This window comes from Nannizzia gypsea, genomic scaffold (assembly GCF_000150975.2).
Source record: "Nannizzia gypsea CBS 118893 supercont1.1 genomic scaffold, whole genome shotgun sequence".
NCBI classification, from domain to species: Eukaryota; Fungi; Ascomycota; class Eurotiomycetes; order Onygenales; family Arthrodermataceae; genus Nannizzia; species Nannizzia gypsea.
Genome location: NW_003345201.1, coordinates 2,776,968 through 2,793,717, shown reverse-complemented (window position 1 = coordinate 2,793,717; position 16,750 = coordinate 2,776,968). Strand labels below are relative to the sequence as shown.

The following is a 16,750-nucleotide window of genomic DNA, read 5'->3' as shown; positions in this document are numbered from 1 at the left end:
CATCCCAATGAATCAATCAATCACAGTTCTATGCATGAACTACCTGATTCCTTCTATTTCCTCCTTATCTCCAATCACATCGTATCCTTTACATAATATCTAAACGGCCACCTAACAATTTGTCAAGTCGCCCCTGCCCTGTCAATGTTTCATCGTCGGCCAGTTGCCTACCTATTTACTCAGTTTAACGGCTTGCTAGCTTGGTCGGCTTCTTGTGGAGGAACAAGCGGCTGGGGTCGCTCTCCAAGCTGGCTAGATATATTAATGATAATTACATGGGCTCAAGGACCAACTTTAGTACTTATACTTGCTAGTACTCTGATGTTCAAACGCTGGCTGTAAAAGGTATACCTTCGTAGTAGAAAGTCGTTACCTTGGAGGAACCCGAAAATCCCCGACCCGATTTCATCAAATCGGGAACACGACCAATCGGGCCGCCCCTTAGTATCTAGGCATTTTGGCAGTCAAGGTGGTCAAATCCTGCTTCAAAATGGCCGTTTGCTCTAGCGCCCGCCTGCCCTGCCGGTATTTCGCCTAATTCTCCGCCACTTGTCTCTTGTCTTTTGCAGTGCCTCTGCGGCAGTTCCACCTGAACCCATGTAATATGGGGGAAAAAGTGGGCTGAGATGGATGACCGGCAGAATTTTAGATACCCGACGCAAAAGGCTTCTTGAATCATGAGGAATTATCGCTGCAGGTTTTCGCTTCTTCAGGGAAAACCAAGAGAATAAGGAAGCAAAGCCGTTGAGCATGTTTATATCTCCGCGGAATTGGCTTCCTACACGCCATTATTTTCTTCACTGTCATTCCACTTTCCTGCGCTGGATCCAGCACATGCAGCTACCTACCCCTGGTGATAGCAAATGGAAATAACCTCATTGGTCTGCTGGGACGTTGTTTTCGTGCCCAGCTCCTAGGACAATTGAAGAAATGACGTTCGTGAAGGTATTCACCGGTCATTTCTTCAGGAGAGCAATGTTGGGTATATAAGAGAGTGTTTCTTCAGCCATCTACTTCTCTTCTCTCTCATTCATTCACATCCAAACATCCAACACACCGGCATTCAAACATTTAAACATTCAAACATCCAATATCTAAAGTTCAATATTCAATAACCACCTACCAACTTGATCACAATGACTGTTGCCGAACGCCAGATCCAGCACGTTGACGAGCAGGAGCTGGAGACTTCTCTCGCCAGCCGAGTCAACTATCTCAAAGCTTTCCTCAAATTCACCGACGAAGACGGTGCTGCCCTCCAGAGCGCAAAGCCCCTGGTTGCTCCCGCTCTGCCAGCAATCCTCGACGCAATCTATACCAACCTAATTGGGTTCGACGTCACTGCCAAATCCTTCGTACCTCCTCAGCCAGAGCAGGATAAATCCACCGTTGCTACCACTTCAGTTGCTGAGCTGTCCCTCACACACCCTAACATCCTGCACCGCAAGGACTTCCTCAAGGCATATCTTGTCAAGCTCGTGAGCAACAGTGACTGGTCCGATGAAAGCAAGTTCTGGGAATACCTCGACAAGGTCGGTGTGATGCACACTGGCAAGCCTGGCTTCAAGCACCGTGAGAAGCGACCCGAGTTGCGCGTGGAGGTGATGCACATGTCTTTGCTTCTAGGATTCGTGGAGGATATCGTACTTCAGGCGACGATGGGAGCCGAAGACCTGGACATTCAGACAAAGACAAAGGTCATCAGAGCATTCAACAAGGTGCTTTGGATTCAGAACGACTTGTTCCAGAAGCACTATGTCTCGAAAATCGAGTGAATTGATTGATCGGCACGGGGTCGAAGGGAAATGTAACAGTACGGCGAATGGGAATGAGAAATGACACAACCACTCTAGAGTTATGGTGTTTAAGGGAAGCGAAACTCTCCAGACTAGATTTTGTTGTTTTCCCTTGATTTTTCAGGTGTTTATTCGGTTTGAGATAAGGGGTCAATAGAGAAAATTAAAAGAATAAACAGAATTCATCCAAATAGCTTCTACCATTTACCGATATGCTCTTATCTTCTTGTCGGAATAAAGGAACGCATTTCTTACCAATTGCTGTAACGATGTTGCACCTTGTGGCCTCGATTGTAAAGTCTCTACAAGAGTACTCCTATGCACCACCAACTCCACGCTTCCACCGTTCTCAAGCAGGAGAACGTACCAGAGAATGGTTTATGTGGAGTGTGTTGAAGGGGAAGAGAATGGAGTACGGAGGAGGTATCAAAAAGAAGAAACAAATTCCAGACAGAAGCGTCCTGGACGTCACCAACACAAAAATGACGAAACATGAGAAAAAGATCCAACACTTGGATCGCTCCAAGTGGTCCACCTTGATCGCGAAACAAACGGATCATCGCCTTGTACAAGGCAAGAAACACATCGAGTAGAGATCCTCGTTCCTTCTTTGACCTTTTGCACCGGACATGACTTGCTGGTTAACATCATATGTAGGCAACGTAGCCCGACTCCAGTCTGGCGGCTACAGCATCTCAACCAGGCAGGGCCGGAAGGATCGTTGAGAGGAGAAGCCGTGGACCAATAAATATGCTTGCCGCTCTGCTCTGCTCTCCTTGTGGCAAGGGCCACCGGTTTCCCGTTGTCATGTAATATGTCATACCATGAAGCAAATTGAGCCAACACGAGGAAGAGCACGAGCATCTTCCTAAAGCAGGAACCCGTGGGAACAGCAGCTTGAGGAGAAAAAGCCTGCCTTTTAACTAACTAAACCCAGGTGTGTCTCTCCTCGTCAGTGCACCCATGCTCGTGGCGTCGGTCCAGGCTCTTCACTCCCCTGATGATATCAAGCCATGTCCCTTAGGTAACGACCTAAGTAAGAACACAATTAAATCAGCTCCATTCGACTATCCTCAAATAAGAAGCAGAAACCTTCCCTTTTGGAGAGCGTTAGAAGAGAAACATGACACAGGCGCCAAGCTCGACGGTCCCTCCTGGGTCGTTTGCTCTTATGAATGGCAGGTTGGAGCGCACCCCGTAAAATAAAACTGGAGAGAGAGATCTCGGCATATTTCATCTATCCACAGCGTGTGTGTGCGGTGGAAATTAGGGGTTTGCTCCTTGACTCGACCGAGCAAGGCGGACTTTCGACTGGCTTCTGCTCTTTCAGGGCCTGCCGCGTCATCGATCGACAGGCATCGAGATGGGCGGTGTTCGATTTTGTCCAAGAGAGCCAACGAGAGCTTCTTTCATTTCACTTGGCATCTTTCTTTTTCTTCGGTCCTTTATTTCTTTCTTTTTCCTCCTGACTTGATGGTCAAGGACGAAGGATGGAGGACAGACAGCTGCTACTGCTGCTACTGCTACAACAAGGCTCGGTAACACAACGTGGAAGGTTGGACAAACCTAGGACGCAGTTGGCTTGTGTACTTAAACTCCCAACGCGATATATAAAGGTTGATATACGGAGCATAGATGAATATATATAAATAAATATAAGTATAGTTATATGCTCCATTTATATGATAATCATGGATTGGCTGCGCGACCTGGGCAAGCTCTCTCGTCGCATTGGACTCTGTTCGCGCATGAGGATTCGCTTGTGAGGGCGGAGCACCAAGCATGATCTTCAGGCACGACCATCATGCCCGTCATCTCGTTGTCTCTTCTCTTCGCCATTGCTGCTCTTTGTGGCTACGGCTCTGGCTTCGGTAGTCTGGTCGAGTATCGAAATGCGGAGTAAGCCATTGACTGCGTCTACCGATCAGCAGATACTAAGACGTTAGGCGTCGATAGGCTGTGGTACATTCCCAGGCCAGGAGAGAAAGACGTATAAAGCCCGGCATATGAGACTGCCCATGTACCTCACAACGCCGACCTGCTATCGAAATGCCTGGTGTACTCCGTAAATGATAATATATAGCACGGGAGTTTATATGTTCGTATATGTATGTAGTCAAAGTGCTAGCGTTCGAGAAGCGTCTTCCCAGTCGCACCGACATGGGTGGAGGGGGGACGCCACAAACGGTCAGCCGAAGGGGCAGGAAGAAGCAGAGAAAGATCGCTTATTGCAAGCCGGGCTTGTGACACCCTGGCCACGGAGGATACACAATTATATCGGCCACTATCACGACCAGAGACACTGATTCAGAAGGGATGAAGACTTAAGAGCCGCCTGTTAATTTGCTGCGAGAGCGAAGAAGGAGAGAAAGCGGAAGACGGCGCTGCAGCCCTGCTAACCCGATCGGGCAGGCCGCTTCTGCCAACTCCAACGACCATGCAATTATTAACGACTGTGAATAATCTCCTCGACCACCGACTCGCGTAGTGGCACGGAGTAATTATCTGCAGATATAAGGGCCAAAGGGCCACAGCGAGTTAGAGAATTGTATGCGCGCTGAGAGACGCCTGGAGCGAGACGCTGGTACGGCGTAAATTATCAGGATGGTAGCTTTCATCTCCGACTGGTTAGAGAACATGGGCGCTGGACAAGAGGTTGATGAAGTGTAAGTACCTGCAGGAGCCAGGAACACCCACCGATTGGCGGGCAGTGGCGCTGATCAACAGACAGGAGGCAACTTTTCTCTTCCTCTCGTCTCTGTCAGACGAAGGCACTGAGTGCCCTCAGGTGAACGTCGAGAGGTGGTGTACCCTCCGTACGCAGAGTCATAAAGAGAGAGACACACACACACACACACACACAAGTTAGGGGGACGCAGCTCCCCAGGGAGTCCATCTCACGGCCTTTACCGCCCCAGGCGAGCAGGCATGCAGTCCAGTCAGTGTGTGTCCATATCCTAGTGGGTGATTATGGCGTGGGGCTCGGGGCCCTGGGCGTGGCTAAGGTACACTCATCAGAACCTAGGGGGGACATGCAGCCAATTGGACAGGGCAGACGGCAGACAGGAAAAAGGAAGGACATGTCAGGAACAAAACACGGCCGGGGTGGGCGACAAAAAAAAAGGCTTACTCCACTGCTGATAACCTGCCGCTTGCGCTTTAGGCCCACGTCGACCTGGATAGGGATGAGAGTGGACAAAAAAAGGAGAAGAGCCAAGGGGGCGGGAGAAGAGATTCAGGGTTTAGAGATGTGCATGGGCAATCTCCCACACCCCCCCTTGCACAAGGGAAATACAAAAAGGCCGTATGTTCCACCGAATGCCTCTTTCTTCTCTTTCTCTTTCTCTTCCTCCTCTTCTTTCTCTTTCCATATTTCATCAAATCTATCTCAAAGACCTCGGTCATCCACACTCTTTTAACTACCAGTCACTCTTTAGAAAACCAAACACACGAATTTCCCAATCCGCTTCTTTTTATTCTCTTCTTTAACGACTCTTTTCGAATTCGACTCTAGCAGTTCTTTTCAAAAAACCACATACATTCAAGATGCGTTTCTCAGTTGCTTCTGCTGCTCTCTTCGCTGGTGCCGCCGTTGCCATGCAGGGCTATGGTCAACAAGGCGGCTACGAAGCTCAGGGCTATGAGGCTCAGGGCTACGAGTCCACCGTCTACTCTACCAAGGAGGTCACCATCACCTCCTGCGGCCCCGAGGTCACCAACTGCCCTGGAAGCCAGACTCCTGGTGCTCCAGTTCCTACCACCACTCCTGCTGGCGAGCCTGTCCCAGTCCCAACTTCCTACTCTACTGAGTACGTCACTGTGACCGACTGCCCACCAGAGGTTACCAACTGCCCTGCCTCTTCCACCCGCGTTGAGACCAGCGTTGTCCCAGCTCCTACCGAGACCCCCGTGCCAACTGAGCCCACTGGTGAGCCCACTGGCCTCCCAACCGAGACCGTCCTCCCAACTGAGTCTACCCCCATGGGAACTGGCAACCTCCCTGTCCCACCATCTGGCACTGGTATCCCACCAAACCCATCCGGCGGTATTCCAACTGAGATCCCACCATACCCAACCAACATCCCAAGCCAGCCCTCTCCAAACACCTCCGTTACCTACATCACCACCTGCATGCCAACTGTCATCACCTCCGTTATCACCCTTGAGCCAACCCCAACTGCTGTCCCAACCGGCGGTGTTCCCGGAACCGGTGCTCCTGGCATCCCATCCGGCACTGGTGTTATGCCAACTGGAACTGGTGTCTTGTAAGTTATTCACTCCATTCAAAGCTCATGCATGTTCCATCTTGTTTCATAAACTAACTGATAACAGCCCAACCACCGCTCTTCCAACCTACACCGGTGCCGCCAGCACCTTCTCCGGCTCTTACGCCGTTGCCGGTCTCGCCGGTCTCGCCGCCATCATCCTGGCATAAATTTCTCTTCTTTAATGACTCCCATTAGCTCACGTCTTCCGCCCTCAATCTGTCATTCAGTTCTGGCGAAAAATAATAGCTACGGGGTATTAATTTCCTATTTCTCTTCCTCTTTTGGCTCCTTCTTGAACATAGTGTGCATGGCAAAATAGATCCACTCTAGACAAGAACTTCGAAGATTTTCGATCGGGACTACGGCATTTTGGGTTCTTCATAGGGAGATTTGTGTGCTTTGGTTTTTTATTTCCTTTATTTCCCTCCTTTTTTTGATACGTGGTTAATTTATGGACTTTGCTTGAAATTTTCGAACACTTTTTTCTAACTTACAGTTACTTGCTGCTACCGATATACCTCTTAGTAATTCTCTTTTTTCAATTAGTTGGAGCTGTTCTAATTTCCTGCCGTCTTCGCTCGCTCACGAGTCACTGATTTGCTACGTCTAAAAAGAGGTACAAGGAGCAAAACCTAGCACACATCTCCTTCCTATTCATGTTCCAAGATTAATAGGGCTCAAACATCCCCGGGCCGGCCGAAAAATTCAATATCACACTCTTATTATTTTTATCCCGAATTGTTTCTTAATCATGATCCCTGAGGCGCTTAGGAGCAAGATCTTCCTCTCATGATACTCGATATCATCATCCTCCGTGCCTTGCCGCTGCCCCCATCCCTGCCATCCTTTGCCTCAGGCCGCCCCCATGTCCCTTCCCCGTATTCCATTTAACCGCCGCATTTTGCCCAGCTAAAACGCTTTTATCTCTCCTCTCACCGAGAGGAATTCAATCTCGCTTCAACATCCAACCTTCAGCCCTCCCACATCCATCTGGTTCTTCTTTCCTCTTTTATGCCAAATTATGAGGTACAGAACGCCCACTTCGATATCACATATTATGACGCAGTGTTCATTTAAGCTGATATTAGACCAACCTTAACATCTCGTCGATAACTCTATCCGGCGGGACTGCGTGTTTCAGGCTCTTTCCCTTTGCCCACCCAGGGCCCAGAGACCCCGTATAATTACTGTGAAAAACTGAGGGGAAGCCAGCGGAGCAAGTGACTAAGCACGTTTCAGGAGTGTTCCAACCGTGCCGCCATTCACGGAGATTTCCTGATACAACTCGACCGGCCATGCAGTTGATTTGATTCGCGTATGCAGTGCTTATTATTCCATTCGTCCCTGGCCATGCTGGCTTAGATCATACTGCTATGTCAGGTCTGCTCCCGGTCAGCAACCAGCAGAGGTAAGAGGCGCAAGACAAGGAGGTAGACATATCTTTATGTAGCTGGCTAGGCATGTCAGAATGCTGCATGACATGACATCTAGGGCTGAGACTAGAGTAAATATAGCACCCGTGTAATGATGGATAGAGGCGCTGGTGCATGTTGAGGGTTGAACGAGGTGTGTATAGAACAAGCCCGCAGGGCACGATGTCGGTGTTATCAACCACTAGATAGATAGACAACTATGTTGCTATTTTAATTAACCCTAAGATAGAAATTTCATCGCCTTAACAATTATCCAGAACACAGTCCTTCAACCGGCAACCCAGTATAATTCTAGAAGCTCTCTACTGATTTATCAAGCCACGGAAGGAAACTTCCAACCAAGATTTATATGCTTTCTGGTCACTAAAAGCACCTAGTAATTTTTACGGGATCGGGAAGTCATAATATGGGGCTGTTGGTTTAGTGGTATAATACCCCCTTAGCATGGGGGTGGTCCAGGGTTCGATTCCCTGACAGTCCATTTTTTTTCCCCCCTGGATTGGGGTGCAAATCCCACCGCTTTTCCTTCCAAATGCCAAACTCAAATTTAGTTGCCGTCATTTAGCTTTTCGATATTATTTCCAGCACTTGTCTCTGTATAATGGCTACGGCGTACAAACGGATATATAAAGGTATCTCTGTTAAGAGTAGAGGTAGTTTAAAACATTGACTAGTATAAAAGAGTGAGAGAAAGCATAAGAAATTTCCAAAGTCGATTTATTCGAAGCCATAGCTTCGAATATTAACAAGCAGTTATAAAACCCTTGATTTAGGTTAGGCTTCTCCAACATAATCCTGTCTCAGCTCCATAGTAACTGAAATAGTCTCATTATATCAAATATGGCCGAGAAGTCAACAAATAAGAGCCATTTATCGGACAAGCAACCTTTGGGATCAGGACAAAGCGATGCTGCTTATCTTCTGGGAAAAGTGTGCACGGTGAATGAACGAAAAGACGAGACTAAACACTTCAAAAGCTAATGGGGAACCAACGAGGCGCGGGAAGCTCGAGAGATTAAGAGTCAAGTCAAAATTGAGATGAATGTTCCTAGCTTTCTGGTTGAGGAGGTATACCAAAGGCTTCCCGCAGTTTATTGTCATACTCTGTCCTATCCGCTACTTTTTGATTAAGAATACCGAGGGGATTGAGGGACCAGTGGTATACCATTATGAGACAGTATTGCTCTGCGTCATAGGTGTCTTTCCCTAGCCTTTTTTGAATTCTCTTCTGAAAGATATTAAAAATAGCGACAATATTTTGTAAAGCGAGGGAATACCAAAATGTACCCATCTCCCACCCTTTTGTCATTATTGATGATAGTCGTAGTTCCTGTCTGGCTGTAATGAGATAGCCATCTTCTTCCTGGGCTAAGATTTGAACGAACTCAGTCCACAGCTTTTCATATTCTTTCTCATCAATGCCATCGTCAAATTGACATGTAAGCCAACGGGGTGGGTGTATCATCTCAACAGGCAAAGAGCACCCCCATTCAAGGTCTACAAGCGAGGTAATATTCCACTCCTTATCAACGAATAAGTTGCTCTGATGGAGATCGGTAAGGGAGAATATAAACGGGCCTCGGCGTAAATCTCGCCGAAAGAAGAGAGGAATCGAAATGCGCATTCCCGTTAGAGTAGTTACCTGATTAATATAATCCGAGGGATTATTTATAGCATTTGGTTGGTGAATCAGACGACTATCGTGAATACCTACTATATCTGTGATATAGGAGTCTGTAGTTGAGTAGGTATAGTGACGTTGAATATCTATCGGTATTTCTTCATTCTCTAGCTCTTGGATTTCAAGAGTTAAAGGTCTGTTTGATAGTGAGATAAGGCCGTTATTATCAATAGTAAATGACCCAATATGAGGCAGTGGAATGCGATAGAAGCTTAGCATAATCCGAGCGAGGCTGCGAAATAGCGTAGCCCTCAAGGCAGTATTTGTTGAGTGTTTAAACCAAGTATCTGAGAGCATTGTGCCTTGATTTATCTCAATATATTCTATTAGAATATACCCGAAATTGGCTGTGGGTGCGATAAAGTTCTGGTGACGGACATATTGGGATAGAAACGTGCTTTTAGGCCATATAAGTCCGCCAATCCACGAGGATATCAGGTAACATATTCGGCGATAACATCTTGTGAAAAATGGCAAGCTATCTATCCTTGTGAACTAGGGCTACTGGTTAGGATTCTCTATAATATAAATAAAAGATATAAATAAAAGATACTTACTGATTCTCCTGATGACAACGAAAATCCATAAAGCCGCGGGATAGGGATATTAGGGTGATTCTCTTGAAGCCATACATAAGTAGCTACTTCACACCTAATTTTCTCATCTGTGTTCCCTGGCCTAAATTCCTCGCCGCATTTATAAGGAAGGGGTAGTCGAAGAATAACGCGATCTCCTGGCTGCTCTCTTTTCCAGTCTCGGATAGTAACCGGAATGCATAGATTGAAGCTGCCCCGAAACCATCCACTTGTTGCTGCTATATCACATCTGGAAGGGTTAATGTTTAAATGGTGAGCAACCAGGTCCTTGATCCACCTATCCCTACCCGCGAGCTCTGCGATGAATCGGCTCTCTTTCTCAAAGTATCCAAGTCTATGGAGGATGTTGGCTTCCTTGTCCCTGGCGGCAGAGTAAGAAATCTCTTCTCGGAGAAGGAGTCGATTCATAGTAGCTGGTTACCGGGATCAGGTAGCGATATTGGAAGTGTTGCGTAGTTGAGGCAGAGAATTGAAATCATGAAATGTACTCACAAACTCCCGCATGGACTCCGTAGAGGAACACGTGATGCACCTACGGAGTACTTGGAAGACCATTTTTTATGAATATTTATACATATAACGGTCCCGAAATCATCTTATCCCTTTTTCATTTTTTTATCTTCTTCATCCATTTCTGTTAACCAGCACGGTGGTAATTTAGTTTCTTTTTCCCTTGCTGGTAGGACCGTAACCCTGTCCTGTCACGCTACCAGATCGCCCAACGGCGACTCCGATCCGGACATGACCACGGTTACATATCAGTCATGTCGAGCATATGCATAGCATAGCCGTGTTCGATGCATCAAGAGTAATAGTGTAAAATTGGGTGTTGCTCAATGTTCCAACACGGTTGGTGGCCTTTTGCTACAATCTAGATGTCCCTTAAGGGTGACGGTTCGGCGGGTCCCGTTTTATCGCCACTTGGAATTCGGATATATCCACCCAATAGGAGGTTTATAGAAACAACCATTAAGCTGTATTTATAAGGACAGCCCAACGGGGTGGCTCTTACCGGGATTGGTCGGGGTTGCCGTTTTCGTGGCATGCGACGTCCGTTTCCATATCATTACGGACTGCGGGTATATGCTTGTCACAATATACAGTTATCGAGAGAGGAGAAAAAAGGATCATCAGTAACTATCTGGAGCTGCTTAGACATAGCAAAATCGTTAGTAATATAGCGAGGGTCAGCCAGCATAGAGGCGGGGTGCGCAGCATACTCAACATCTGGGGACATTACGAGGGATATTTTTAGACTTAGCACTTCATATTCCACCTGTACAGCGCATATATTATATACCGCGTCATTGAAGTGAAATATAGATACCAGCACATTATAAAGGAGCTGAGAAATACGTGTCCTCCATCGTATAAAAAAAGTATTGATATATAATAAGGGGTATTGTATTCTATACATTTCCTGAATTGTTTGGCAAATTTTGGGGTATCTGAATACGCAACAATAGAGCCAATAATCAGAGTAGTGAAGTAGCAGTGCGAAAAGTGACTATGGCAATATCAAGAGCATCATTTCATAGCGGAATGCAGAACATCCCAGAACATCCCATCCAAACAGATACACCACATCAACGGCAAAAACAACCAATAGTACAAGAAAAATTATACACGCATATAAGTCAATAGAATGACAGAGCACATAAAAGCAGATATCGACCCGGAAAAGGCGCCGGAGACGGCCGAAAACATCAGGGAATATGTTAGAAAGCATGGGGCAGCTGGCCTCACTACTACCCTTGGAAATCTCAATTCAGACCTAGAGAGGGACGCTCGCCGGAAAGAGGCGATCGGGCATTTACCCAGACGGACACAGATGGCCAGAGACGAAGAACCGCCGGCACGCTTTAGAAAGCCGGGTGATCCATTCACCATTCGCGAGACGACAGTGACAGAGAGCAGGAGTACGTTTGTAATATATCCTTTATTATATTTTGTTCGGGTATATCTAATTGGATTCGGGGTATAGGTCAAGGTGGTGTCCTCGTCCATGCCATATGGAAGGCTAGGAAAATAGGAAAATCAGATACTATAATTAGCCAGGGTATTAAAGGAGAAGATCTCCAGGCACTCGAAGGTCCCGCCGGCGCAGCAAAAGCTCGACACGCCGAGAATAAACGGAAGAGAGAGGAGACAGAGAGGGCGAAGGAGAGAGCGACTGCAGGGGATAGCAAGAGAATCTTGCGTTGATACTATGCAAAGTCACGTACGTACCTAGGTAGTTGGAAAGAATCTGGAAGGAGGACTAATTTAATCCAATGAGTGAGAGATAACAAGCAATGACGTCACTGCATGCCGCTCGTAACCCTGTTATAAAAGAAAATGCTCTGGTCGAGAACACCTAGCGGTTATCATATCGATTGACGTCCTACCTTTGACACAATGCCTGTGACTACAAGGAGAATGAGCGACAGGCAGCGCCAGGAGGTGGACCATACTTACAATGGCATCGAAGACCGAGTCTCCGAATGCGTCACGATGTATCCTGTGTTTTGTACCGCCAAAATACCCTCAGATGTACGTTTTATCTATTAGTACCAACTACTAAATGTTGACTGTCAACTCACCTGCCTACCTTTCCAGATTCTTGACGAGTTTATCGATGAGTCATATGCAGGAATAAGAGACACCATTGGTGAAGGTGACCTCCCAGGCTATGGCATGTCTCCATGCATTCTCCAAACAACCGATCTAGATTCAATCACTCATGGCTCCCGCAAGCCGATGCCAGTAGATTTTGAATCTCCCTTCCTTAACTGGACAGACGAGCAGGTCCGAGAGTGGGCGACGAAGGCGTCAAGGCCTGGGCATCCCTCTTTCGCACATAGGACATTTACTATTCTCGATCAAAATACAATTGATAACAAGGTATGCCGCGTGGGATATATTAGTGTCAACGAGGAAGATGACGATTATCGGATGTTAAGCGAAGTGTTTTATGCGGATATAATGGCAAGGGTCCCCTTAGAAGAGGCCGAGATATGCTGGGATGAAACGCTATTGGGAGTAGGAGCGGATGGGGTACTTGACCCGACTGAGGAAGCGCGCAAAATGGTTGAAGATAGCCGTAAGAAGAAAGGGAAGTAAAGATTGCTTGTCTTGGGGGTATATCCAGCTTGTATGCAAAGGGTTGAAAGGATCTGATGTTATATTTGGCTATCTTGGTCAATTGAATGTTGACTTGGCATAGTCATTGGTTGATTAATCAAGGCCACAGTTACTACACTGTGATACACAAGGATAGATGTAACCGAGAGAGAAACGTATCGTTCCTGGGTTACTGCGAGTGTTAGCTGAGCTACTCCTGATGGAATAGACACAAAATGGAACCACCTTTGTTAGTTATTATTTTAAGTATCGCTATTACAGGGGAAGCCTTTCGAATTTAGGGGATGTTCGCTCTATTTGACGTTTGACGAGAGGTATCTGATAGTCAGTGTTGGATTTGGATATCTGCTCAGGTACGGAGTAGTTGGTGAGTTACTGCCCAATAACCACGACCGATGAATAATCATTTGAAACAAAGCAATAACGAAAGAAGGAGTAGGTAGGGTAGGCAATCGGTTCAGTGAGAGAAAGCACCCCTTGACCCTTGCAGCGCCGTGATCGGCGACGATGGAACAAACTCGGATGCAAGGACCGTCTTGGAAGATGCACCAGAGGCCGGGGATTAGCTGGCCATGGAATAACAGGTACAGAACTACCTCAGGCACCTGGGTAGTTACATCGCATCGAGAAGGGCAACTCTTGCACACCATCTCTTTCGCTGCGGACAGGCAGACTTTTCACACGACACACTCGAGCCTCTCCGGTGGCGCCGACGTTTCTCCTCCAAAAAGCCACACTCGCACCGACATCTATCGCTTGACAGGCCAAGGTACAACACAACGTACACATGTACATGATCCTGTCGCCTGTTTTCTCTGTCACCCTCGATACGTGCGGAGATTGTCGGGAATCGTCGACATGCTTGCTACTCAGCCATCCTCATCCTTCTCTGTAACCCCTCCTCCTCCTCCTTCATGTTTAAGGCCGGGAAGAGAGACAGGAGGGCTTGTCGCTCCATCTAGCCGTAAACAGGTCTAAGGGGGAAGAGAAAGGATGTGAGGATGGGGAAGCGCCGCCTGCGCCAACCAGTTATTCTCATACCGCGCAAACAAGCAAACAAGGGATCCGTCCACGGTCTCTCCCCCATACCAACCGCTGCCTCTTATGGCAGTTCAGTAACTCCCTCTTTGAAAGGGGCTGATACTGATATCAACGGATGCAACAACCCAAAACATCTCTATATCCGCCATCTACGTAGCATATGGTCGGCTGAGGATGCTTCCGGGCTTCCACCCCCCCCTTGCGTCTTCTCCGAGCGTTGTGTTTCGGTCAAATCCGCCCCTGGGGACGATCGCCTCTTAGCCTCCAAAAGCAACCACTGAGCTGTGACCATGCGCCTACTGCTACGGCTGCGGCAGGTAGCATCCGCCACAAAAAGTGCAGACAAAAGTCGTCTTCGGCCGGAAAGAAATTTCTGGCCAGGGGATATATTATAACACCGTGCAGACTTCTGCCGCCTGTTATTTCGCTCTGGAAGAATCACTTGTAGTTATATTCTTCAAAAAATTCTTGCCTCAGGAGTTAGTTACGATACCAACTCCACCACAATCAAGAACGCCTCTGCTTCAGAAAGTGCAAACCCGTATCGCCTTCGTTTTTTTAGGGAGCCATAATACGGGACGGGACTACTATTTTTGTCTTCCGAAGGAAAGATTGCCACAGAAGATTCCTGAAAGGGGCAAACCTGTTTCTTGATATCTATATCTTGATCCTCTTTTCTTATTTATATTTGGTTGGTGCCAGTTGTTGTCTCTTCTCGAAATACCCCCTTTCTCGAAGTCTGCAGCATTTATACACAAAAGGAGAACTATCTCCAGAATCTACGGTCTCCAGATGTCGACAGAAGTTATATACGCTCGATCCTGGGATCAAGGACATACGAAATCCCAGTCACTCAATATCTATACACACAACACAAAGGCAGTGAGCGATACAGCACTGAGCGAGGCCAAACCAGCTACCCTCAACTCGAAGCAACGGATGCGATTCTGGTCAAAGTTCAAACGCTCCAAGAGCCAGAATATAAACAACTACCACACCAAATCAAACGCAATACCCCAGCGAGCAAAGTCAGATGCGAATCTAGTATGGTGTCCCGAACAGAAGATATGGCTATTCGCACGTCAACCTGCCAACCACTCATCTCCTTCCTCTCAATCACAACCAAAGACTACCGCTACCGCAATACTTCCACCACGAGCCGAGTATGATGAAGAAGAACTCCTCTTTGCCCAGTTGCCTGGCCATTATTGCCTAGGTATCTACACCGAAGTCAACAACGAGCCCGTCAGCCCCTGTCAACCAGACTTTTTCGACTTCTCAGCACAAAAAGCCTTGGGTGGAAGCCGATGGATGTCCGTTGCTCAACGAGTTGGGCCGGGAAGTACCATGAGCTGAATAGATAGGCTGTTCTGGGAATGTGGATGTACGATACTCTTTTACTAGCTAGCTAGCTTGCTTTGCGCACAGCTTAGCCTAGCTGATAGAGGTTCCTCTCTATCTCTCAACACCGGACCGGCGCCCTCCAGGCCGCTGAAGAAGTCACACAGTTGACAAAGACGCACCTGCCGAATAATCAGATATCGGCCTGCTCACCGCTTATTCTCACAGGCCGAGATAAGGAACTGGCTGTCAACGGGACGGCCGCAGGAGGGTCAAGGATACCTATTGGAATAGGATGGGGCATACACGGTCATCAAAAGGAAATACCATTAATATCTTATCCTTCATATCGAGGGAGAGCATGGTACCAAAAGCTCAAGCTACTGTACAATACCAAGAAGCATTACACGGATGGGAAAAGTCCTTAGCATTTTAATAATAATAATAATAATGCATCATTATTACTTATAATGATTTATATCTTCAATTTAAACCTCCCCCTGTGCACACTCATGAGTACCACCTACTTTTATTACTGGTGTAACAGTTACTTTCCCAAGAAAAGAAGTTACATTGGTCACTGGAATGCATGTATAAATATGCCGTGGAGCTTGTACCTGGAGCTCGTACGCTGCTCTCGTATAACTAGGTAGCTAGTTATCTCCGTCGTATTCCAGGTCCCGAATACTTTCCTTGCAACTAAGCGCGGAATATCATGGCAACCCACAACCTTGCGGGACCAGCGAGCGGTGGACATTATATCTAAAGCAAACTAATGACTTGCCTTAGTATTATATCGATTGTTCAACATGTTATAACTTCTGATCCTCCGTTGATGAATATACTGGAATCTACATTTACTCTTACCCATAAACAGTAAGTATAGACAGGCTATCAGTATCCACGAATCCAAAAACAAAGGTATATAGGTATAGCAATTTTTATTCTTCTGATAAAAATAAAAATGTAACAAAGTATCAACAAAGCGTAAGGGTCCTCTTAGTCTATGAGCCAGGAAATAGAAAAAAAAAACGATGGATGACGACCAGCAAATGCCATGCATCTAAAAAGAAGACACCAAGATAATAATCAAGAAGGGTAAGGGGGTTAAAGAAAAGCAATAATGAGGGGGGAATAGGGGGATATCGTCTTCGCTCACTCTGGCCTTTACATAGCGGCAAATCCTGTGCTAAAACAGGGGGAGATAATGTGAGAAGAAAAAATGGAAAAAAAATGAAAGTATGAAGAAAGGATGATATGGTAGTAAAATGGTACATAAGACCGAGGATGGGCCCAAGGTTAGTTGATGGCGTGTAAGGTGTTGTTGAAGGATAGATCGCTCAGATAAGAAGGCAAGCAGGCAATGGACTTTTGTTCTTTCTCTTTTCCTCTCCTTGATGGGGAAGCGGAAAATAGGCGAGAGGGATGGGAAACCCTTTTTCCTGATGAAAAAATGTTATTTGGTCATTAG

At 46.8% G+C, this 16,750-nt stretch overlaps 8 protein-coding genes and 1 non-coding gene across 9 annotated transcripts; 8 read left to right on the top strand and 1 right to left on the bottom strand.

The window, feature by feature from the left end:
• Nucleotides 1-1,136: 1,136 nt before the first annotated feature.
• On the top strand, nucleotides 1,137-1,775 carry MGYG_01031 (hypothetical protein; the record flags this gene model as incomplete). The annotated part of the gene is made up of 1 exon (XM_003176899.1): nucleotides 1,137-1,775. The coding sequence occupies one exon, from the start codon at nucleotides 1,137-1,139 to the stop codon at nucleotides 1,773-1,775; it is 639 nt and encodes a 212-aa protein (XP_003176947.1).
• Nucleotides 1,776-2,065: 290 nt separating this feature from the next.
• MGYG_01030 (hypothetical protein) lies at nucleotides 2,066-2,544 on the top strand (the record flags this gene model as incomplete). Its single annotated transcript, XM_003176898.1, has 2 exons — nucleotides 2,066-2,385; nucleotides 2,454-2,544. The coding sequence occupies 2 exons, from the start codon at nucleotides 2,066-2,068 to the stop codon at nucleotides 2,542-2,544; spliced, it is 411 nt and encodes a 136-aa protein (XP_003176946.1).
• Nucleotides 2,545-3,600: 1,056 nt separating this feature from the next.
• Nucleotides 3,601-4,102, top strand: MGYG_01029 (hypothetical protein; the record flags this gene model as incomplete). Its single annotated transcript, XM_003176897.1, has 2 exons — nucleotides 3,601-3,695; nucleotides 3,913-4,102. The coding sequence occupies 2 exons, from the start codon at nucleotides 3,601-3,603 to the stop codon at nucleotides 4,100-4,102; spliced, it is 285 nt and encodes a 94-aa protein (XP_003176945.1).
• Nucleotides 4,103-5,342: 1,240 nt separating this feature from the next.
• Nucleotides 5,343-6,231, top strand: MGYG_01028 (hypothetical protein; the record flags this gene model as incomplete). Its single annotated transcript, XM_003176896.1, has 2 exons — nucleotides 5,343-6,061; nucleotides 6,129-6,231. The coding sequence occupies 2 exons, from the start codon at nucleotides 5,343-5,345 to the stop codon at nucleotides 6,229-6,231; spliced, it is 822 nt and encodes a 273-aa protein (XP_003176944.1).
• A 1,675-nt stretch (nucleotides 6,232-7,906) lies between these two features.
• MGYG_10510 lies at nucleotides 7,907-7,978 on the top strand. The gene has a single exon. It is a non-coding gene; the product is annotated as a tRNA-Ala (tRNA).
• A 567-nt stretch (nucleotides 7,979-8,545) lies between these two features.
• On the bottom strand, nucleotides 8,546-10,182 carry MGYG_01027 (hypothetical protein; the record flags this gene model as incomplete). Its single annotated transcript, XM_003176895.1, has 2 exons — nucleotides 8,546-9,673; nucleotides 9,736-10,182. The coding sequence occupies 2 exons, from the start codon at nucleotides 10,180-10,182 to the stop codon at nucleotides 8,546-8,548; spliced, it is 1,575 nt and encodes a 524-aa protein (XP_003176943.1).
• Nucleotides 10,183-11,419: 1,237 nt separating this feature from the next.
• MGYG_01026 (hypothetical protein) lies at nucleotides 11,420-11,979 on the top strand (the record flags this gene model as incomplete). The annotated part of the gene is made up of 2 exons (XM_003176894.1): nucleotides 11,420-11,693; nucleotides 11,759-11,979. 2 exons carry the CDS (start codon nucleotides 11,420-11,422, stop codon nucleotides 11,977-11,979), a joined length of 495 nt encoding a protein of 164 aa, XP_003176942.1.
• A 192-nt stretch (nucleotides 11,980-12,171) lies between these two features.
• Nucleotides 12,172-12,876, top strand: MGYG_01025 (hypothetical protein; the record flags this gene model as incomplete). The annotated part of the gene is made up of 2 exons (XM_003176893.1): nucleotides 12,172-12,306; nucleotides 12,373-12,876. The coding sequence occupies 2 exons, from the start codon at nucleotides 12,172-12,174 to the stop codon at nucleotides 12,874-12,876; spliced, it is 639 nt and encodes a 212-aa protein (XP_003176941.1).
• A 1,854-nt stretch (nucleotides 12,877-14,730) lies between these two features.
• MGYG_01024 (hypothetical protein) lies at nucleotides 14,731-15,294 on the top strand (the record flags this gene model as incomplete). The annotated part of the gene is made up of 1 exon (XM_003176892.1): nucleotides 14,731-15,294. One exon carries the CDS (start codon nucleotides 14,731-14,733, stop codon nucleotides 15,292-15,294), a length of 564 nt encoding a protein of 187 aa, XP_003176940.1.
• Nucleotides 15,295-16,750: the final 1,456 nt, after the last annotated feature.